We start from the raw sequence: 24633 nt of genomic DNA, 5'->3' as shown, positions 1-24633 counted from the left end.
GACCTCTCTAGTAGTGTCTGTTTATTCACACAGTGTGAAGTTACTCATGTGCAGAGGCACAAAGTCAGCCCTATTCTGAGGATCTGGGGTATGGTCAGGTATTTAAGTGGGTTATAAGCAGAGCTGCCTGGAAAAAAGATTTTCCTGTACCTTGAAAATTTTTGAGATGGCAAAATTTTTTCCCATCCCAGATCAGGATGAAAAGTCAAAATCTTGAAATTTTTTGCAGACCAATGATCCAAAAATTTTTCAGATTGGGTGGTCAATCAAAATGTTTCTTTTTGATAATTTTGAAACGTTTTATTTCAATTTCAACCTTTTAAATATTTTAAAACTTTTTTAGTATATTTACTAAAATTTTGAAACAAAAAGTCATGTTGAACTTACAAAACTTTTAGTTTTGAAATTGTCAAAACTATTTGACAATTTCAAAACTTTCCAAAATTTTTCAAATCAGGAGATTCATCAGAACTGAGCCATGAACAGTTTGAGTTTTGATGAACTGGCATTTTCCTTCAAAAACATTTTTTTTTGTCCAAAAATTTCTGACCAGCTCTAATTATAAATCTTGGGCTGATCCTCTGCTCAGTAGTAATTTCACTCACACAGTAAAGCTAATCTCTCTGACAAGATTTATTGTTTTGTGTGCTTTTGGCACATTTTAGCACTCATGAAAGAGAGCAACTAATAATTTGGCTTCAGCCATTTGTAACTCGCACAGATGAAGTACATGTAAATATCCCTGTCTGTAAATAGTTCTGCTAATGGAACTCAGTCTCCTCTTTAATACTGCTAATATTCCAGTTTTGGCACATTCCTGAGCAAAAAATGCTAAATGGGGAGTTTTAGAAGTGGAAAAAAATGTTAGATGAAGATTAGACTAGGACCATAATATTTATTGCATCTGTGACCTACCGTAGAAGAAATCAGGTCTTCAAATATGAAAACCTCATTCATTACTTCCCTGACATGTCTAACCTTCAACTAGGAAGATTATCAATTAGGACAACTGAAATTTTCACACAGTCCCACTAACAATAGCTTTTAATGGAGAAAACTAGAGGATGAGATAATACACTTCCTGTTAATCAGCCCCTTTATGATGATTAAATGATATAAGAAAGCATTACAAATCATGAATATGTATGGTATTTATCCCATCAACATTCTTTGGAAGCAATCATCTACCTTATCATGTTTCAGAGTAACAGCCGTGTTAGTCTGTATTCACAAAAAGAAAAGGAGTACTTGTGGCACCTTAGAGACTAACCAATTTATTTGAGCATGAGCTTTCGTGAGCTACAGCTCACTTCATCGGATGCATACTGTGGAAACTGCAGAAGACATTATATACACAGAGACCATGAAACAATACCTCCTCCCACCCCACTCTCCTGCTGGTAATAGCTTATTCTAAAGTGATCACTCTCCTTACAATGTGTATGATAATCAAGTTGGGCCATTTCCAGCACAAATCCAGGTTTTCTCACCCTCCGCGCCCCCCCCCCAACTCACTCTCCTGCTGGTAATAGCCCATCCAAAGTGACCACTCTCTTTACAATGTGTATGATAATCAAGTTGGATTTGTGCTGGAAATGGCCCAACTTGATTATCATACACATTGTAAAGAGAGTGGTCACTTTGGATGGGCTATTACCAGCAGGAGAGTGAGTTTGGGGGGGGGGGGGAGCGGAGGGTGAGAAAACCTGGATTTGTGCTGGAAATGGCCCAACTTGATTATCATACACATTGTAAGGAGAGTGATCACTTTAGATAAGCTATTACCAGCAGGAGAGTGGGGTGGGAGGAGGTATTGTTTCATGGTCTCTGTGTATATAATGTCTTCTTCAGTTTCCACAGTATGCATCCGATGAAGTGAGCTGTAGCTCACGAAAGCTTATGCTCAAATAAATTGGTTAGTCTCTAAGGTGCCACAAGTACTCCTTTTCTTTTTACCTTATCATGTTATTTCAACATTGTAATTCTGAACTAGATCTAGACAGATTCAATGAGCTGGAATTCTTCACTGCATCTACACATCTGTACAGAGTTTGAGCTCAGTCAGATTCTACTCATCATGACCCCATGCAAAGTTAAAGTTATGCAGCAGGGGAAAACTTTAATATATGCCAGTGGTGAACTGGGCAAAGCAGAGTCTTGCTCTACTGTGTCTCCTGCCCCTCACACCCTTCCCTTGACACGCATTGAAACCAATGGAGTTACACTCATAAAATTGCTGTGAGAAAACAACCCAAACCTGTAATGTGCAAGTCAGATGATGCTAAAATGTTATCAGTCCAACTGGAAGGAGAATGTAAACTAAAACCAGAGCTACTGAATAAAAGAATTGTCGAAAGTCTAATGCCAGTGAAAATAAATTTTGGATTTCTAGCCCCAAATTCGTATTCACCAATATTATCTCTGGCTTTTAAAGCCTAAGGCCAAATCCAGAGCTAGTGATTATGATAACTGCCTTTTGAGAATTGGGCCTAAAAGTCTCCATTGACTCTGCCTTGCTAATGAAGGTAATAACTAGAGCTGGTGTAAACATTTTGAGTTTCAATTTTTTTAAATGAAAAACAGGGATAGATTTTTCACAAAAAGTTCTGTTGTCAACCAGGTGTAATAATAAGTTTGAACTTTGAAGAGTTATGCTTAGAGCAAAAAGTGAGGGAGCTCTTTCACACCACTTATCAAAGGTTTTCACAGCTCTGCTTTTGTGTGTATTGAACAGATGGCTTCCTAAACTGGCACACAGCCCACTAAACAAAACCCTATGGGTTTGAATCTCATTTGCACTTAAGGCCACTTTACATCAGTCTGGCAGCATAAAGGGTCCTTAAAGTGAGTGTAATTTTTATGTCCACTCTAACTTTCTTTAGTGTAAATGAGAATTGAGCTCTGTGATCTCTCAAGAATAGGCAACAATGTTATCGTCTCTCTCATCTCTGAGGCAAGATTGAGACAGTCTAGATAGCATGTGATCTTGTCTGTAATAAACAGAACGAAGAAAATGGAAAAGGTGGGTCTTGTACACCATGGGAATATGATCACATTACCTCCTGACAACATGGATGCTAAACAAGGTATTCATGCTGTTTTCCTTAATGTGAGGTTGTTACATTAACTTGGCTACTGAGGTTAAAAAGGTTATCTTATCTATACTATATATCTATATATATAAAATAAGAGTGGGTTACCAGAAGAGATACTGGATGGAATGGGACTGATCTCACCACTGACCATCTTTTGATGTAGTTGCTTGATGTTGAATGGTTCCACAATGAAGGGCAGTGTGCCAGTTAGCATAGCAAATGTGCTAACCCCTCTGTTAAGGAAGAACACAGTAAATACGTCAGAGCTACAGATAACTGTGGTAAATACTGGGAACAAAATCCATGGTTTAGGTTTCTGAGTCTTGTCTTTTGACATCATGAGCAGGCTGAAAATCATCTCTAAGTAGTGATACACATTGAATCACCAAATGAAATTATTTTCTCTATATGCATGCCATTTAGCGTTAGAAAAGCATCCTACAGTGTAGACAGTAAAAGAATAAATTGTGGGTGGATGGGAATATTAATCTGTTCGAGTGGAAGATGCGGGATGAATTGTATTGGAAGTGGAAGTCTGCTATTTGTTCACAAAATAAGAACAGCACATGCAGTGACCGTGCACCATTCTTAGCCCATCCAAACCAAAGGCTTTGGCTTTGACATGGATGGCCACCCAACAGGGGGTAAGATGATCATTCAGTCCTTGGAGAATTTGCAGAGACTGCCAATCTAGGTGTTAGTTAGCGCCTGTTGTCATTAGCAAATTTCATTAAAGTTCACAGATTCAGTGTGGGTAAGTACCCACACCTCTGAATGCTTATCCAACTCTCTTCAGTTTTCAAACTTGGTCTGAATGTCTCATGTGAACAGTCCATTTCACACTATTCATGGCACTTCCTGAACTAGTTGGGTCCGAAATAGCACAGCATCAGCCTGGTATTCTGTCATTCCTGCTTCCAACTGGACCAGAAATGACCAAAGACTGTTAAAATGAAAAATCTGGTCAAACTTTATTGACCTGGAAATAGGCTTGATTCACTTCAAATTTCAGGCACTTCTTATTTTGTTTGAGCTGGTATACTTATTATTGCAGATAATTTTGATGATGATACATGTGATGCAGACAACTGTATTTGAAGACCACTGTCTTTTCTGCAATCACACCAAAGAATGGGATGGGATGGGTGACATCTTCTGCTAGTTACTAGCTTGGACCAAAATTGAATCAGCCACCTCAAAATGAAAATCTTTATTATCCTCATTATCCAATCTTTTGATACATCCAGTCCTTGAATGTAATATTTCCCCAAAGTGTCCTGGTTAAGCTTTCAGCCAGAGTAATATTGAGTAGGGGGGTATTGGTGAGTGTGTAAAATACTGCAGTGAAACAGCATTGATGTTCAAATTGATTGAATTAGTGGCATCCAAAATTCTAGATACACAGTATAATCTCATTGAAAATGGATTAAATTTAGCTGGACTGAAAGTAAAAGAGGGTCCTTAAATATTTTCTGATAGTTGGAAAGAACACATGTTGTGCAAATGGATGTGTAATGGCATATAACATTAAGTTCATTTGTCTTTTCAACATTGTGAACACTTCCTTTTCCACACACTTTAAATTGCTGTTGGTGATATACAAGAGTGGTGCCTTTATGACTGGCAATAGTTTTTTTCATCAGCTTACTAGATGTGAAATCCCCAATGTATGAGAATTTGGGAGTGGGTGGGAGCTACAACTGTATTATCTTTTAAAATATATATATATAAATATAAATTTATATATATATATAAAGTAATATAAATATATATATATATAAAAATGTATATCTATATAAAGTAATGCACAAAATGTAGTTACTTAACAACAATGTATTTAACATTTGTAGCTGGAAACTAACTGTACATTATGCTTGAAAATTTATGGTCTATAACAGACTGCTGCTCTTCCGTCTTGCTGAAATATCTGGCTCCATTTGAATATAGCAGCTGTTTTCTTAATTCAGCTGATGTATGAAAGCTAATAATTTTTCAGTCCTCCAAAGAAGTTTAAATTCTGATGCACAAAACCCATTTATGGTCAAAGCTAGCACTGGTGTTTCCTCAGTGGAATCCTAGTTGTATTACTGTTCAATCTGATTTGGTTGGCTGAACGTGATTTTGGATTAATTCAAGTCTTTGTTTCTGGTGACAAACATTACCTATCAATCAGTCTCTATAAAGTCAGCACTTTTACACAACCTAGTTGGTATACTTATTTCATGATAGTTGAACTGAGATAGAAATAACATCATGAGAGTTAAAATTTCACTCTGTCAAAGCTCTTTTTCCATGCTGAAGGTCTCAGCAATAATAAATCAAGTTGTAAATTAATTTTTTATGTCTTAAACACAGAAAAATGTCTAAATTAAATACCAAAGGCCACATATAAGTTTTATACAACTCTTTATGTGTGACTCATTGACAGAATGACATCAGTAAATAGCTTTAAGGTTACTATTTTGCAGACATTTTGCAGACATCTCAAACATGAACTAAGCTAAATCAGGTTTCAGTTGCTGACAGCATTCTCTCAGCCAAATTAAGCTTTGTAACTCCTTTGTAAACTTAGAGTAGCACTCTTGAAGTCAATGGCAATACTTCAGATTTTTACTGATGTAACTCAATAAAATTTGTTCCTCTGTGCTTAACTGTCTATATCCTGTATGTTTGTGGGAGAGCAGGAAGGGAGAGATGTAAAGAGTCATGGTTAGGCCACAAAATACTGTTATATGGTATGTCCTCCACAATAGTTCTCAAGAACAAATGTGCAGTTAGTGTATGCTATAAAGTCAGTGCTATGAAGGTCTAGCTTACACTCTTGGTCACCTGCAGATATGTAGCTTGACAGGGAACTGTCTGCTTACATACATTTTTATACATCAATTATCTCCAAAGTGTCCAGCAATTCAAATCCAAATGATCACTCAGGGACATTGGGTGGACTTGGTTGCATCCTGGTGGACTTTAAGTCCAAAAGCCAAAGAATAGATGTGTTTTTATATGTATTGTAACATGTAATGTCTGTCTCTGTCTGTCTATGATTAATACCTGTGTGTTTGTATATGCACATATACATATCTGGGGGAATTCTGCGCCACCGCACACATGCATAATTTTTTTCAGCAGAAAATAACTTCTGTTGAAAGTTGCTGCAGTTCCGCCTTTTGACCACCAGGGGCCACTGTAGCACTAGAACAGAGCAAAAAGAAAAGGAGTACTTGTGGCACCTTAGAGACTAACACATTTATTTGAGCATAAGCTTTCCTGAGCTACAGCTCACTTCACCTAGTGGGAACAGTGCCAGCTGCTGATAGGGAAGGGAAGAGGTTGCCTGCCCAGCGCCTGTCAGACCAGGTCAGGAAACAGCGGATATGGAGGGACAGACAGCGTGAGGCTGGGGTGGAGGTGGGGGTCACAGACTGATGTTCATAAGGGCTATTGCGGGAGGACAGATTGGGGCAGGGGCTGAATGGGAGTGGAGGCACTAGCCCACATGGGGATGGGGGGAGTGGGTGCAGGGCCACATGGGGGAATGGGGATGGCTGAGTGGGGGAACAGAGACACATGGGGACAAGGAAGGGGGTGAAGGGACACATGCGGTTGGGGGATGGCTGAGGGGGCACAGAGACACATGGGGATGCAGGGAGGGGGTGCAGGGCCAGATGAGGTTGGGGTTGGAGGATGTCTGAGTGGGAGCATAGAGACACATGGGGATGGGGGAGAGGGTGCAGGGACACATGGGGATGAGGGGAGTGAGTGTCTCAGTGGGGGTGTAAGGACACATGGGGGCATAGGGACACATGGTCAGGGCAGATGTGCCTGACTGAATGGGAGAGGCTAGGGGTCAGCCAGGGTCTGCATACAGGAGGCTCCCTAACAATCCCTTCCTCCCCCCCAAAAAAGCTCCCCTGTTTGATATTTCTCCCACCCACACCCAACAACCCTCCAGGTTCACTCCTAGACTCCTTCCCTCTTCCTCAGCTCCTCTGTTACCCCGGACTCCCCCAAGCCTTTGCACTGTTTCGGGGGGATGAGGGGGGAGGAGGGGCGGCAGAAAATATGGCTCTGTATTGTAGTTTAAATGAATTATTCAGAGTTCTGTATTTATATGCCTAGCAAGGAATCTGTTTGAAAAAAAACATTTGCTGAATATTTATCATTGTCTGTATTGTTACTAACTGACATACTTGCTGACAGGTATTTTGAAATAAATTACCAAAATTATGGAAACTTGTGTGATTATATTGTGTTATTTTGACAAACAAAATAATGCAAAATTTTGCAGAATTTTTAATTTTTTGGCGCAGAATTCCCCCAGGAATAATATAATATATGCACAGGTAAATAAATTAATTCAGAGAAGTCCTGTGGCCTGTGTTATACTGGAGGTTGGATTACAAGATCACCAATGGTTCCTTCTGGCCTTAGTCTATACGCTTTTGACTTGGGTCCATTTTCCATTATTTTTTGTGATTTTTCTTGCTGAAAATTGGGTTTCTGGTAAATGAAAAGCTTAGAAAATGTTTTTTAATAAAAATATTGATAAAGAATGTTCGAAAAATTTGTGAAAAATGTTGATTAACGCTGACAATTTCCCACACAAAGTCATTTTCAGCAACAAAAAACCCTTTCTGTTTGAAAGTTATTTCTGTATGAGTTATTCCACTGACTTCAGTGAAATATTCACAGTGCACGAAGGTTAAGCACATGCATAAGTGTCTGCATGATTGAGGCCTAAAAGTAGCATAATGTCATAATGGCTAGAGGTAACAAAAGAAAGGGAGCAGGAAGGAGAATGGAAGACAAGCGCTATCTCAGTGTGATCATGAAGTTGCTTTGATAGTTATGCATGTATCAGAATGGGGTTTTTGTAGTGGTCATCTTTGGTTGAAATGGAGATGGGTGATAGGAAGGGGATGAACCTGTGGGAACAAAAGCCTGGGGAAGGATCAAAAATTGGGGAGAAATAGAGTGACGACAGTGGGTGGAATCTTGATCCTATAGAAGTCAATGGGATTTTTGCTTTCAGTGCGGCCAGGAGTTCAACCTATTTCTTATATATACTGTGGCCTGGTCTACACTACAGAGTTAGTTTGAGAGGAAAGAGGCCTTAACCAGTTACTTCATAGTAGCCAAGGCAGGAATACATGGGTCTCAGCTCTGTATTAGCTCTTGGTTCACCTATCTCCACCAAATGGCAACACTGCTCCACTCTCCTGGCCATTACTGACATATCAGCAAGGCACCATGACTAAAGATAGAGATTCAAGTATTAGACCATGGAATTGAACCATAGAGACTAACAGAGCAATATTATCCTATGCTCTTCCCTGGAGTGCTAGTTGGGGTATCCCTCAGGGTTCAGTCCTCTCATGTATCTCCTCATTTTCCCTGTTGCTGCCCCAAAGCACAAGTGCCACCAAATCCTGTATTATCAGAGTCTAAATCATTCAATTTCATAACTTTCTGATGAGTATATTTTTATAAATCTACTTACATGGACCAGACATCCACCTTTGGGCCATATTTCTTATGAGCTAGGAGTTCTGGGGCAGCATAGGCTGGGCTTCCACACTGGGTGTTCAACAGCTCCTGAGAGAGACCCTCAAACTTCATAGTATTGCTCAGTCCAAAATCTGCCGGATTCACAAAAACAAAGAATTTGTAGTCTCCTCTGGGACTTATTTATCCTTAACATTTGGCCAAAGACAGGGAAAAAGGTACAAAAACCCAAAACACTGAAACAAGCAATGTTATGAAGGAGGCGACTAGGTACTATTCCCAGTTTCCTTTATTTATTTTTTAGCATTTATAATTAATATTGTAACTTTGTTCTAAGAATACAGTATTGCACTGATTGCTGAATGTGCTCTAAATCTGTAAATAGAATAAACATTCTGCACTTAGGGCTTGTGCACTTATACCACTGCAACTTCCTTAAGTTAGAATATGAATTTAAACCAATCTAGTTAAATGGATGCCAAAGTCTGTGGGCAATCTTAGTTCAGTCTAAGTGGCCTATTTCACTTTAGTTAAAGTGGATTAGTGTGATGGTTCCAGGGTGAGCTGTACCTTTGATGCCTCTCCCTCCCCTGTCTCCCCTAAACACCCTTTCAAAGCAACGGGTCTGTACGTCTCTCAGGGTTGATTTTCACAATTCAGCCCACTCTTACAGTGGAACCCCATGTCATACTACCCCTGTTTAACACTGTATTACCTCAGCAGGCCCAAATGGGTTTTAGCCTGCTGTCGACTTCCCTTGAGGAGTCTGGGACCTGAATAAACATGTAGTGTTCAAGACCAGATTGTTAAATAATACTTTGTTTTGATCTATCCATAAGAACAGAACAGGGAAGAAATAGCAAAACAATGAAAGCCTAAACTTTTCTCTGTTTTCTTCTCTAAACTTGGCATATCTCTCAAATGGGTAGACCCAATAAGCCTGGGCACATCACCACACCCATTCCCCCAGGGCTAAGTGACAGCCTGCTCCTCTGCAGACACTTTTTCCCCTATGTGCTCAGAGGGGCTGTTTATAACCATTTTAAAGCTCTTTGTTTAAGAATTCCCATCTGAATCTCCCTGAGGGCACAAGACAGGGTCTTACTGCTTCCCATCCACAGGATAAGCCAGATACCTGATTCCACATGAGGGGAAGTAAATTCCAAAGGAATGAACTCCTATATTGTCTGGTTGAGTACCAGCCATTGGGGCTATCTACAACCATTGAGTTTGGTTTCTGCATGCCAAAGTTAACTAAGGCTTTATCTACGCTAGCGACTGCACAAGTGTCCACACATGTGGCTGTGCTCTAACCCCCTGTTGTGCACATCTAAACTCCAGAAACTTGTCTGAAGGTGAGTACAGGGCGAGTAAGCTAGCACATGCCTTGGGCTGTGGCATGGACCCAGACCCATATGCAGTGTGGACGGGGGCAAAGGGCATGTACCAGGTCTCCAGTTTCGATAGTCCTCCATCCCTGTTTCCATAATATAATGAACCTTTTTCTGCCTGACCCTTACCAGCCTACAAAGGTCCCTGTCCCCCTGTTTTCACCAACAGTACTGAGGTGCACTGACGACATCAGAACAGTTTTCTGCTGCACTGTTTTGATCTGAAAAAGGGAACATGGATCCTGCTCCAAGAGCAGCTGCTAGGCCTGTTGACCACACCCAGGTGCTGATCAATGTGTGGTCTGAGCACACTGTCCTCCACAACTTTGCCTGGAGTGACAGGAACATATGCCTGTACTGGGAAGTGTCATGGAGGCTAGGGAAGGTGAGCATTGAACAGACACCAGCCCCATGCCGGCAAACCACTTGAGGCTCCTGTGCAGAAGGTCAAAAGACTTAAACAGTCATTCCTGGAGGGCTACGAAGAGCTGGCCCATGTGCTGTCAAGGGCTCCTAGTATAGACCCTGAAGTGGCTTATGATCCCTGCTCCTCAACCCCATTGGTCTCATTGTCTGATAGGATGCTGATGAGGGCCAGAGTGAGGAGGCAGCAGGGACTCTGGAGAAACCCCAGAGGATGAAGAGCATGTGATTCTGGACCTCTACCTGGAGGTGGAAGGCCCCCTGACAACTCAAGGAGAACTCCAAGCAGAAGCAGGAACCAGAACCCAAGGCTGGTAACTTACAATGGATCCCCACCCTGCCTAGCAATATTCCCTCTTCCTCTGGTGCTACATTCCTGATTTTAAGCCCAGACCATCCTCCACTTCAACCCTTAAATGGTCCTGAGCAAGACACAGCTATAAATCAATGATTTTATTGATTTCTGATTAACTACTAAAGCAATTGGCAGATGCTATAAAACAGATTATTAATGTACAATCATTGTGCCCCTGTGTCTGTGCGTTTCTTGGACAACAATCAGGCAGTGATGGGCCTGGTGTCATGTAGACTGGAGGAAGGGAGTGGACAGGTGGAAAGGTCCTGGTAAAGAACATATAGTTGTTTGTCTAAAGTTAGTAACCGTTGTCTTTTGTCCCTTGGAAGATTATACAGTTTCAGCGCTTCAACCCTTGTTTTCCCAATCTTATCATCCCCTTACAAATTGGAGCCACACAGAACAGTGGGTGGGTTGAGCTGGAGAGGGGTTAGGTCCAGCAAGAGGAAGGAAACACTTTGCTTGTCTGAGGAAGTTAGTCAAAGCCTTCTTTGGTCCCTTGGAAGATTACAGAATTTTCCCATTCTTGTCCCTGGTTTTGGGCCTCTCTCCACACAGAACCGTGCTGCACAAGCCAAGGGAAACAGGTGTGAGAAGGAAGTGTGGGGTGGGGTCTAGTGGTTGCATAAACACAGTGTGGTGTCCCTTTGCTGTGAAAAGGTGAGGGTCTTGTGGTGCTGATCAGAAGTGGTAGGGAAGGAAATAAGGTTGTGGTGTGTTTCTTTCCCCCATTAGCCATTTCACCATTGCTAGGCAGACATGGGAAAGATTTTCCGATGATGCTGGGGGTGAGATGAGGTGGAGTGCATGGGCAGTTTCCATGGTTCACATCTCGTATTGCATGGAAACTCTGTATGCTAGCTGAGTATATAGTCAATTTCCAGTGAAGTGCCTCCTAGTCCTGTAAGCATATTTCAGGAAACGTCTGGTGTAGCAGAAACTCCAGCTGGGTCTTGACATTCAACAGCAGTGCAAATCTGCTTGGTCTACCTTCATAGCTGACTAAACCCCTCCATTCAGCAGTAAGTAGAGGGATGACCATCAGCAGAAACATCTCTTTGGCATAGATTACTGGATCTCCCCCACAGGACTGGAAAGCCACCTCTCTTCTATTCTGGTACCTTGAAAACTGCAGTGTTCTTCAAATGTTAGCCAGCCTTTAAAGAAGAAATTGCAAACTGGTAACATAGCTCCTGGAAGGAACTGCCCCTCTTCCCCTCCTCCCCTTGAGACACTATGAAAATTTAAAATTTTTTAAAAACATGACTACATGTTTCTTACCATTAGTAGCCTCTTCTCCTTTCTCATGGGCTGCAAAAGTCTGAGAATCAAGGATAGTCACATTCCTGGAATGCTGAAAAGTATAAAAATTGTGGCCTTCTACAGCAAAGTTATGTTATGTGGGGGGATTTCTTGCCTTCCTCCAAAGGAGAAAAATGTATAATGCTGCACTTGTCTTTGAATGGCAGGACCTGTGGTTCCCAAGAAGGAAACCAGTCTGCTAACCAGCAGGAGCAGTGCCCAGAGACAGCAGAGGCAGACAGAGAAGGACCTTGGAGGAGCTGCTCATTGGAATGGACGGGAGGAATCAGGAACAACTGGAGTTCCTCAGGGCATGGGAGGATCAGGCTCTTCAGCAGAAAGAGGTACTGATAACTGATTCATGGAGCAGGAGACACACCTTAGGTATGGGAGCACATCCAAAAGAAAAGGCAGCATTCCCTTATGGAGAGGCTGATAGACCTGGTGGCCAAACATGTTCAGGGTGCACCTGCTGCCGTGGCCACTATACCTGTCTATGTACTGCTGCCACCACAACCACCTCCTCCTCTGGCTGCCATCCAGCATGCTGCTGAGGCAGAGGACTCCTCCCCGTGAGTTACTGGAAGGAGCCTGCAGGACTTCTGAGACCACACCTTCCACTGGAACTGAAAACCTCTTGCAAGGGAACCCTCCTGAGCATCCAGGAAGGGAATGAAGAGCCTGCAGGAATCTCTGAAGCCCACCAAGTGCCCAGCCCCCAAACATACACAGGAGACATCCCTGTTTGTCCCCAAGAGCAATTTTCCCCAGTTGTTCCCTGCCTGTCAGGGGAGGAGGAGGGCAAGGAGACAGGTGCAGAGACATTAACATTTGCCCGTTGTACCTGGTTTCAGTCCCATTATGTTTTATTGGTTTCCATTTCCTTTAAAAATATTTCAATTACACATTCTATAGTACTTTGAATCAATGTTATAATTTCCTTGACACGTATGTGGGCTCCACTTCCTAAATATGATGAGCATACAATGTTTTCAGATTTGAGACTGGGCCCTGCAATTCACAGCACATGAACTGGAAAGGTGTAACTGTCTGGTGCCATCATACTGCAAACAGTTTTCTGTCCATCCCTACCCCTCACCTTCAGATTAAGAAATATCTGAAGTCCCAAGGGTCCTCAGGAGGGATGTGGAAAATGTGTTGTTAAGTGCTTAGAGAAAGCACCGCTAGTTGTAAAAGCAGCAGAACTCAGAACACAGAGATGGGATAGATAAACATCTTTATGGCTTAGGTCACAGGCTGAAAAATGAAAAACAATTAAAGTAACAACACAGGCATCTGCCACTATCCAATGATTAAATCCTCCCCCCCGCCCCCGCATCTTGATCCATTTTAATTTGGGATTAGTGCTCCATGACAGCCACTCTTAAAAAATGTTGATAAGATCCTTAAGCGATTGCGCACTCCTGATAACAGATCTGTAAACAAGTGTGAACATTTAAGACAACAGCATTGCACAATGACTGCATTACAACTGTCACCCTTCACAGCGCAAACCCAGCCCTAAGGTGTTAATCCAGTTGAGATGCCTGTTATAATTGCCTGCAATGGGTGAGTAGTCACAGAAATGAATGTCTAATGGCCATCAACTACAGGGGAACAAAAACCTGCACAAAGCTATGAAGCCCCACAAGTATGTGCCAATGGTCCCTCGTGTTTTTTACAGCAGCTGTACAGGGTGTGAAGTTGTCTCTTGGCACAGGCAGATGTCATCCTCTGTTTCCCTGTTGTGCCAAAATTTGTGCACATCTGGCATCCCTGATTCCCTTGCCCACTGGAAACCAGGACTGGTATGCATGTGTGTGGGATCCAGCTGCCTGTACTGAATTTGTAAACCAGACTTGTCCTGTGCCCACTCGGGATGGAAGCGCTCCCTTTTATCTTCACAAACATGGAATGTGCAACAGCTGACGATTAGGTGAACAGTTTTGGCCACATTGGCATCCAGTCAGCTGTGTAGACAATGCCAACAAGATTTCAGCCTACCAAATGTGCACCTCACAACTATTCTGGATCTACTGATTTTGTAATTGAATTCCCTTTTTCCATGGAACCATACTTCATGTTGGGATATGGTTTCATGAGGCAAGTTAGGAGCTGGTATGCGTGGTTCCCCCAAAATAACATTTGGCACAGACATAGCATGGAGAACCATATGGCTTCTGGGGAATAAAGTCCCATCTTCCCCCTTCAAGTTCAATATCAATCACCTGAACACCTTGGTGTCATGAATCTTTCCCATGTTTCACACGTTGGTATTCATGCATATGTCTTTGTGGGCTACTAAGCCTTACAGAATGAGTGAATAATTTTTGGTTCACATACTCATCCTTTTTGATGGGCAAAGTATTGGGATGTGGGTGCCATCAATGGCCCCTGTACAGTTTGGAAAGTCCATCTTTTGAAATCCAGGGATTATGTCTGGAACTTTGCTTACGATAGCCACCCGTGGGTAAATCACAGTATTAGTTGCCTCACAAACTTGCAGAACCACAACTCCAGCAGTGGACTTTCCAATCCCCAGAGTGGTTTGCAATTGACCATTAGCTGTCTGGTGTTGCCAGCTTCTGTAGGGCAGTAGTCACCTGTTATGGCTTCCCTTTATTGAGTGTTCTGGTGCTGGAGGTTTGGTGCAAGCTTCTCACACGGCTCCGTAAAGGTCTGTTGTCATTTGGAAATTCTGAATTCCAGGTCATCCCATTGTTTCCAAAACAATGTAATCCAACCAACTGTGCTGTTGGTTGGGTTACATTGTATCAGAAGGGATGGCCAACCCATTGGCATACTGTAGCAATACCATAGCATACTGTAGCATTCACTGTATCTGTTCCATGGGAGCCAAACTGGATTGTCATTGACCCTCAAGGTCAGCCATCTTTGTCATGTTAGAAAGTTCTGCCCAAAGTCCATCCGGCATCTCGCCATAAACATTTGTCCTGCACTAAGGAGCAGGAGTAGAACCACGTCATCATTCCATTGATGCATGTCTTCCACCCAGTTTGGCAGGAGAGAATGGTGAGCAGGAACCACCACTGGCAAATGTGTGAACGGCTGGGATAGTAGCAAGAACACGCAGCAAAGTGGTTCCTAGAGCGTCTCCTTCTGATGCATAGAATCCTATGATACCACCCATGAAATGGTAGTGCTAATGTTGCATAACAACTGCGGCAGTGTGGATGTGTGTATGCAGCGTTATATCCATGTTCAGCACAGTATATGTGGACACTCGGCATGGGTATAGGGAACATGCGCGAGCATGTACATGGTCTAGTAACCGCGTATGCACACCTAAGACTGATTTAACTGTTAGCTACTTTTTAGCTGACAACACAATAATCACCAAACCCACAATGATATATATCTAACAGCTATAAAATAAATACAGATTTCGCCCACATTCTTTACAATTAGGAACAGATTTAACTAAACCTAAATAACCCATGCTTAAAGTCGAAATAAGAGTCCACATAGCCTTTTGGATCAGTTTAATTTTATCTCAATAAAAGCCAAGTATAACTATGCTAGTGTAAAGTTACCTCTATGCTACGGAGACTATACTGGCATAGCTATGTTGCCACAGCTGTTTTGGCATAACAACCTACACCAGTGGAAGGGGTTTTTCCATTGAAACATCATCTCACTGAATGATGGTAGCAAAATTGATGGAAACATTCTTCCGTTGACATAGCGGCAGCTACGCTGAAGGTTAGGTTGGCATAGCTGTTTCAGTTGTGGGGGGGTTATACCTTGTCTGTCATAACTATGTTGATCTAACTTTTAAGTGTGGACCGTGCCAAATTTGAGTAAGTAATCCCTCTGGTGTTGCTCTGTAAGATGCTGAAGTCACTGGGAGATGAAGACACTCAGAGCACTGTTAGGTCAGGTCTGTAAGAAACTATTAGCTAAAGCAGTGTTTCCCAAAGTGCAGGGTTGTACCCCATTGGTACGGTGATTGGTGGGACTTGAATCTAGGCCTGCTGGACTACCAGGCAACCAACATCCCCACAACACCACCTGGCAGCAGCTATAGCCTGCCTACTCTCTATGACCCACAATGCACAGAGGTTTAAAGCCATGGGGTGTTTTGCCTTGAGTGATTGGGGTGATGGTGGTCTTAGTGATCCCTAAATGGCTCCTTGTCTTTATATAAGCTCATGAGAGCATACCAGGAAGTGTCCAGGTAACAATGTGAATCCCTAGCTAGCTGCCACAACTGCCCTGCTTCTCTCGTCTTGAATGCCTGGCATTGATCTCAACTCTGACTTGGATTCTGACTCCCAATTGTCCTTTGGAACTCCAGCAAGGATCCTGATCCCTGGTATGGACCCTCAGCCTGATACCTGACTCTGTCTCTAGCTTTCACTCTTGGCTTACCTCCTGATTCTGGCTCTGGCTTGACTCTTGACACTGATATGGCTCTGACCCCTGACTTCAGTTCTGGAATCCAAAGCTCCTGCCACTAATCCTGCCTACCTTTATTCAGGATCCTGACAACAGCGGTGTGTGTGAAGTTCTTGCCAAGAGGGGGCCTCTCAGTTGTTGTCCAGTGTTTTGACTTTTGCTTTTTTAAAAAAGTAAATCTCTAGCTGTTATATATGGAAAGAAAATCTTGACAACGTAGCCCAAGTGTAACTGATGAAACAATGTCTTAATGAGCCCGAGTTCTTAATGAGCCTAAAACAATAGCTCTGAGTATTAACTGTCCCAGTCATTTCAATGGGTGCTGGCTCAGGTCAAAGGATGAAACATTAAATGTCAGCATTGTTATCTATTGCACTGCTTATCAAACCACATAAGAAAGGAGTGGAAGTGTTGTATTCTGAAGAGCTATGTAGCATGGGTAGGCAGGAAAGAGGGTTGTGAAGGACTAGCTTTGGGTGGGCCAGATGTGCCTGTTTGGTTTCCTTTTTCTGATGGGAGTTAAGCTTTCAAAAGTGTAGGAAACCTGTGCTACGCAAAGGCAATTTTGTCTGCAGAATTCTATGAGGTTTCTGTAAAATAAATAAATGCCTTTCTGAGCTGTGCTAACTGCTTGGTGCAAATTTCCCCAATTTAACAGTAGTTTGCCTCAACTTTCAGCACTCTAGCAAAACTTCAGTTAGTGACAGAAACAGTTTTCTTTTCAAAAGGTTTAATGATAAGGGGTCCGATTGAGGGCATTAGTCCATAGAAGCCTTTGGTGTTGTATCAGTTTAGTATAAAGTTTATTTGCTTGTGTCTATAATTCACCTCTGCTTTTCCACATAAGAGATCTATAATTCTTAAATTGTTTCTTGCCCCTACAACACACAACAAAAGAAAACTGAATCCTATGCAAAAATACTCTTCTCTGCGTATTTTAAAAATAAATTGAATAAATTCACAAATACAGTGTAAAGGCACACTTGGGCAAAGATTGTTCCAATCACCAACTCACCCACAAAGTTTGTAGTTTAATCAATAGTTGACAGTTCATGTAGCTTTCTATGACTATCAAGTCCAGTAACCAGAATCATCAACCTTCTATGTTTTTTTATGGATGATATGCACCTACCAACAATTTTGATGTTGTTGTTTTCATCCAGAAGAAAATTCTCAATTTTCAGATCCCTAGGCAAATCAAGAAAGAAAGCAAACTTTAAGATGTATTTTGAAACTTAACATTTATATGCTAATTCTTAGCAGACATTTTTAAACAAAAGTTTCAGTACAATAACGGTAGTACCACACAGCTCAGAATGCACAATTATAACAGGATCCTGCAGTTTCAGTTAGTGGAATGGAAACTTTCATAAAATTACTGAATATCTTACTGAATATTTTTAATGAATACTCATTTTAAAAATCATCTATTCTGTTAATATCTTTGGGTTAAGTCAATACCATTTAATTATTATTTTGCATACTATAGTGGTACACTATTTACTAAATCACTGCATAGCAATTCTTCAGGGCTTCAAAACTTCAAGGAAAATGTCTAAAATATAGCTATTGATTTTCCTGTTGCATTACTTCAGTTTTTGTCTTTTTATATCTTTGCAAAAATATACTTTGAGTATAGAGCATTCAGATTTGCACTTCAAGTTTATGGAGAATTGAGTATATTTTCTCTGTTGCATTAAAGAGGTGATTATATTGCAGGTGCTTTCGATGTGAGTAATTTAATTGTGTTCAGGAAGTATAAAAGAAAGGAGGTAAATTGAGAAGTGAGCTCTGTTTACATGTGAAGGAGAATAGTCGGGTCAAAGAAAGGCAGAAATAGGGACACTGTAGATGGAACCATCCTTGCAATAATGTTCACATAGACAGGATTAGCCAAAGTCAACTCCTTATAGCAAACAGTGATTACTAGGTCAAAATTCTAGGTGAGATACTATAAACTGGCTTAGCTGAACACGTGCTTATTATGGGAATGTTTGATATCCTGACAAAAAACCTAAGAACTAGAACCTGGCTTCCGCTCTGGTGGTGCCAAATGGCTTGGAAGTTGCCCAAAAGGGGTAGCCAAGGGTTTTCCATAGCACAGGGGAATCCTCAGCCGGTGTAATCTTGATATTGGGAGCATGTGCAGAGCCTCTTATGCTCCTGTGATCCCCTGCTGGCATAAGAGATCCTTGGACACCATTGCAAGCTGGTGTAGTTTAGAGCAGTACTTGGCTGTCCTAAAGTATGCTGGGGTCAGGGATGGCAGAAGTGGGATGGAGAACAAGCAGCTCCTTTGAAATGCCTCCCCTCAGTTGCAACCAGCACTTACTGGAGGCAGCTAAGGACTCAAGTTGAGACAAGACTTAAGGAGGGATGGAGACTGGGAGGAGAGAATGGGGCAGGGTGGGGAATTATATAATACTATAGCAGTTGCACAGGGTAGTAATGCAAATATCTTGAGATTAATCCAGTGTTTTGTGTGGTTTTATATGTGTGCATAGATCTACTCATTGTTTATAGGTCTCAGGAAAGTTATTAGTGAAGTGCTGATTCAGATGCACAATAGAAATATTAGAGATAAGGGAAAGCAAAATAACAATCAAAATAGGAAAAAGGATTCCTGATGATCAATATTCCTTATTTTAATACTAGAAGTGGCCAAAAAATGGATCAATATTTAGTTAAATATGTGACAAACTCAATAGAAAACGTTATTTGTCCCAAGGTATATTATAGAGTTAAGTCAAGGGTGTCCTAGTGCCATTCCTAGGCAAAACAATTGATAACCAAGCTCCAACATGTGACTTGTGCCAATGTCATGGCTACTTTGCAGTCAAGTTTCAAACCAGGATATAGCATGGAGGTGACCTTAGGAGCACTAAAAGATGACCTTGTAGCAACAGATAGGGGTTTCATCTCCAATGCTAACACTATTTGGGTTTTCTGCAGCTACTGACACAATTGACCACAATGTACTGATGAGCCTTTTGTATCTGGAGTAGACTGTGCAGGAATATGATGGCTCTAGCCATTCCTCTCTAATAGGACCCAGAGGGTGGTTTGGCACCTGCTCCTCCTTACTGAAAACTCACCTGCAGAATTCCACAGGGATCTGCTCTGTCCCTACCACTCCCTTCAATATCTCCATAAGATAGAGCGGTAGAGGGACACCTCTGACTCCATGGCCAATAGCGCACTGACATTCAGCTGTATAGCCTCTTCTTCACAGAAGCAACCAACACCATCACAAGGGCTGCCTTGAAGAGGTCAGCACTTGGATGAAGAGCAGCAGGCTCAAATCTGAGTTGGTTATTGGTACAAAGGAGGAAACTCTTTGAAGGACAAGCTAGGTCACTGTCCACCTCTTCCATCAAAGATATCTGCTCCCAACCTCCTCTTTTCATTAAAGTGATGCAAAGCCCTGGGGTCCTGATCAACTCAGTACTTGGGCTAGAAAACCAAGCAGCATCAGTGATGAAAAATTCCTTTTTCAAAGCCCAATTTGCTAGGAAACGTTGCCCATTCTTCTCAGATGAGGATTTGTCCACAGTGATCTGTCATGTCCAGTAGGGCATGGCTGAAACTCAGGGCTTTGGGTATTTATGATTTTGCTTTCATTCCACTTTAAAAATAAAGTAAATTTACCAAAATTTTCTAGTGAACCAGTGACCCCGAAAAATTTTGTTTCAGAAAACCAAAATATGGTGTTCCTGAAATGAAATTTGAAATTGACATTGTTGTCATTCACTGAATATCAGTCATGAAACCACAAGAATGTCAATTTCACGAGCGCCCTAGTTCTGTTAGAAAATTTCCAATCAGCTGTAAGTGCCAGACTTCCATAAAATTTCAATGCATTAGTGTTAAAGCACTGTATCTGGAGCTGAAAGCAGAAACAATTCAGAGGCTCCATTCAGAATGCAGCACTCCAGCACTTCAACAGGACAGGTTCTGCGAATTCAACAGCTCTGTGATCCAATCCCTCCACCAGCTCTGAATCTGCTTGTGTTATGAGTTCAAAGCCTTAGTCCTGAATTTCAATTTCAGCAGGTCAGGAGCCAGCTGTATCAGTGACTATCTCTATACCTGTGACTCAGCAAGGCAACTGTCTTCCTCTGGGACAATGCAGCTGACAAAACAAAGGAGAGGCAGAGGTAAATTGTTTTCAATCCACAGGTTTGCCTATGGAAAGAACTTCCAGAGGAGCTGAGACTAGTCAGCATCTGACTACTTTCAGGGTGTGCTGCAAAATGTCTCTATGACAAAGCCTTCCCAACAAAATCACATTAATGGGGAAGAAGGAAAGCAGGGGAAGAAAACAAACAATGTCCCTTCCCATTACATACAACTGGAGGATGTTCTCATGGGAAGAATTTAAACACTGTTGTTGGGATTGTTAGCTAATATCACACATATATTTAGAAGGCTTTGTATTCAAAGCACTTATGCTAACTATGAACCAAACTGCCAACATGCTTTGCACTCATGCCAAGCTTATGGTGAATTGCGTGTAACCTCTGTCTGTGCATGGAGAAATAATGTGGAATATGAACAGTGTGCTAAGATAATTGGGATAACTGGTACAAAGTCTTGGTGACTTTCAAAATTATTAAAATCTAGATAAGATTTTAGAAAAAATTGGTAAAGGTGTTCTTTGACTAGATAAGATACTCGACCAATTGGTAGCGGTGGGGGAACTAGGTGTGGTGGGGATGCTGCTGCACCCCCTGGCTTGAAGGAGTAATAACAAATACATGGTTTCCATCATCAGCACCCCTACTATAAAAATTGTTCCAGCACCTCTGCTAATTGGTCATGAAGTTCTGCATACCCTGAAAAATAGGTATGAAAATCAGATAAGAAAAATGATGAAAAATTTGTGCTAACTGGTGAATTTTCTGTACTGTTATTAGCAACCTGTGTATAAGTATACCCTGAAGGGAGCTGATATTCGGCGGAACCGATTCGAGCTATGGAGTTGCAACCCAGATTGGTATGTATTGCCTATCTGTACCATGCAGCTCTATCTTTGATTAATTAAATCTTTGATTAATAATAAGCTGAGCTATTTGAGTTCTTGAACAATAATCTAAATCCAACTCTATGTTGGTGGCCACTAAAGAAAAACCCTAAAATAGATTAGCTAGGAACCCACAAAGGCAGTGAGGTCAGGCTGGGATAGTCGGTGAGGTTTCTGTTAGGACACTTTACTGCTTATAATATCTAAGCCATGTTTTTATTTTGTAATTTTGTTCAGTTAATTCTTTAGTATTTGAGCAAAAAGATTGATACAAAGCAACGGATACAGGCAGATATTTACTGTTGGATTACAAGAAAGCAGAACACACCACACAAAGCACTTGTAAGAGAGTTAATATGCTACCTGCTAGATGAATATTTAATACTGCTTGCTGGCTATTGTTAAGTTACTATAAGTATGATTAAGTGTGAGGGTGGCTAGAGCTTTATATATGGGTGCTTTTATTATTATTTAAAGCTATAATAAATTACAAATTATTTACAAAAATAAAGAAAACGTGAAAGATCACTGCGCAAGGCGGGAAGGAGGCATAATGCACGCTCTTAGTCCATTGTGCCCTCTACACACCCCATGATTCACAGCCTGGGGTAGGAGAGCAGCCTCCATAGAATGGCTACCTATCCATGAAAGTGGATGACACATAGGTAGAGCCTTGATTTTGATTCCACAACTCATCAATGAGCTTTGCTAAGACAGCATGGAAAGGTAAACAATCTGTCACTGTTCTAGAGCAATGTCCCACTGCTTGCTCCCTGGAGCAAGTGGGGAACAAGAAAATGAACTTGACTCTGAGTCGCAATTTGTTCCCTGGTCTGCCTTGCAGACAACACAATAATCTGCTGCCCCTTACTCAGGTCAGATTAAGTCACAATGGATCTTATCACAGCTAAACCAGTGTTTAAAAAATATATTGAGTTATTTTTATTTGGTGTGATAACACTTTGACCCAAATTAATTCCAAAATAACCAAAATAACCAAACTTTCAAGTTAGTTCCCTAAACTACATTATAAAATTCGTCCTCTGTCCTGGCCCTGGAATTCTCCACTTATCATAAACACTTGATTAGAAAGGATTGAAAAAATTGGGGTAGGGATTGTGTGAAAATATTGAGATGAAAAATTGAAAAATGTTGATCTTCTCTGGAGTGGACATTATCATTATCATTAGGGCAGGTGAAATAAATAATTTCCATAAAGAAAAATACTACTCATACTGGAATTATTGATTTTGTCACTTTTATTTGAAAGGGGGGAAAGAACCCTACCTGTGGACAATCCCATGGCGATGCAGATGTTCAACTGCAGACATGATCTGCCTGGTATATTCCCTTACTTCCCTTTCTTCCAGTTTCTTTTTGTCACAGATTCTGTCCATGAGGTCTCCACCTAGGCATAGTTCCATCACCATGTAATAGGACTTTTCAGTCTCCAAAGTCTCATATAGCTGAACAATATTAGGATGCTTAATCATCTGGTGTATCCGGGGCTCCCGCTTCATATTTTTTAAAACGTAGGAATCCTGCTTGGCTTTTTTCTTGTCAATGACTTTTATGGCTACCTAAATTGTAGAATATATGCAAATTGGCAACACCCATTTCAACTTGAGCAGCATAGATCTATTTTCAAAATGCATGGGGAATAAGTTTACTTTAGTGAACTCCTGATTATTTAGACTGATCATGACAATTTGATGTTGCAGACAGGATGCATTTCCAGAGTGAAGCATAAGCTTTCTGTCTCCCTCAAGAGTCAAAATCTGCCATCTGATATCCACATCATATCTATGTCTGTATCTCTGTATAGCCCACTGATTACAGTAGGTAAGGTGCGCATGTAAAACACACCTAAAGACAAAAAATAAATATTTTCCTTTAAATGAACTGTATACTGGAAAGTGGCCAATGTGTTCTTTTTCTAACATGCTCCCTTAGGGCCTGATCCAAAACCCACCAAAGGCAAAAGAAAGACTCCCTTTGGCGTTAGCTGCCTTGGATCAGTCCCTTTAGAAGATTATTCAAACAGAATAAAATTAAATGTCATAAATAAAGAAATATCATATGTTGTTTAGAGCCATTCAAAAAATAAAGTAGACAACAAATACAAATTTAATAGTACATCATACAGCTCCATAAAGAAGACTTGTGGCACATATTTTTGTATTTTAGCTGGGGAAAATATATATTAACTAACTACATCCTGTCGTCTAAGATATTGCAGTTGCAGTGGGTAGTTTCAATAAGCATTTCTCCATAGCTTTAAGGATCAAATACAGGATACTAGTTAACTCAGGCAGGATTACTGGAGAAAATAGATTTGAGGTTGTAATTATGCCACTATCCTTTTCCTCTTTCAACAGATGATGGCTTTGCTGTCAGAACTAGCTCAATGTCCAGTTTCATCTACATGAAAACAATTATACAAATTTACATTCACATGTATGACTGGCTTTTAAGTGAACAGTAAACTATTTCTGAAGCCAGACAGGTTCAGTTTCAAGACATAGGGTGGTAGTTCACTGAGTGACTGTGGTTTGTGGGATTAAAAACAATCATCTGAATTCCTAATTGCACTAATCTCATACGATGCAGTGAGATTAGTGGCAATTATTAGTTAAATTTACTCCATTATGAGTTTACCTTCTCCCCTGTGGGGATGTGTAGTCCCTCCATCACCTTGGCAAAGGAACCTTTGTTGATCATTTTGCCCACCAGGTAAGTCCCAACTTGTTTGGTGTGAGGGAAATTCTTTCCAGGCTCTTGGGGAATTTTGCTAAAACAAGAAGGTATCTGCACATCCCTGCTGTTTTTCTCCCATTCTGGTAATGTCCCTTCGAGGTTGCTGGTGTCTGTTGTTATGCCATCCAAAGTTGCTTTGATTGCTGTAGGCATCCTTGGGAGGGTCAGATTTACTGACCCCACTCTCTAAACAGTGCTGCCTTCCAGGTGTTGCCTGTGATTAATAACAAAGATGAGCATTAAATCTGTACATCCCATTGACCATCCAGTATCTAATCCTTTCCCTCGAGACTTCCTTTTCATCACTGATCTCTACCCCCCCAGGCATTCAGATCTGCTCAAGCAGAACCAAGATGCAGATTA

The 24633-nt window shown here is 41.2% G+C and overlaps 1 protein-coding gene across 1 annotated transcript in view; it reads right to left on the bottom strand.

Moving 5' to 3' along the window:
- The window catches only part of LOC311519080 (serine/threonine-protein kinase MARK1-like), a 40962-nt gene extending 16481 nt beyond the window's left edge, over window positions 1–24481 (bottom strand). Inside the window, exons 1-5 of the mRNA XM_084625307.1 lie at window positions 24172–24481; window positions 22801–23093; window positions 17623–17678; window positions 8596–8734; window positions 3201–3328 (exon numbers count right to left, since the gene is read on the bottom strand). Of these exons, the coding sequence (XP_084481433.1) occupies window positions 3201–3328; window positions 8596–8734; window positions 17623–17678; window positions 22801–23093; window positions 24172–24423 (868 nt within the window). The 5' untranslated portion in view covers window positions 24424–24481. The remainder of the gene's footprint in view (window positions 1–3200; window positions 3329–8595; window positions 8735–17622; window positions 17679–22800; window positions 23094–24171) is intronic.
- Between the last annotated feature and the right edge of the window lie 152 nt (window positions 24482–24633).

Source organism: Lepidochelys olivacea, assembly GCF_965140295.1.
Source record: "Lepidochelys olivacea isolate rLepOli2 genome assembly, chromosome: 3".
NCBI classification, from domain to species: domain Eukaryota; kingdom Metazoa; phylum Chordata; order Testudines; family Cheloniidae; genus Lepidochelys; species Lepidochelys olivacea.
The sequence above is the reverse complement of the archived record's forward strand: the minus strand, read 5'-3'. Positions and strand labels throughout refer to the sequence as shown.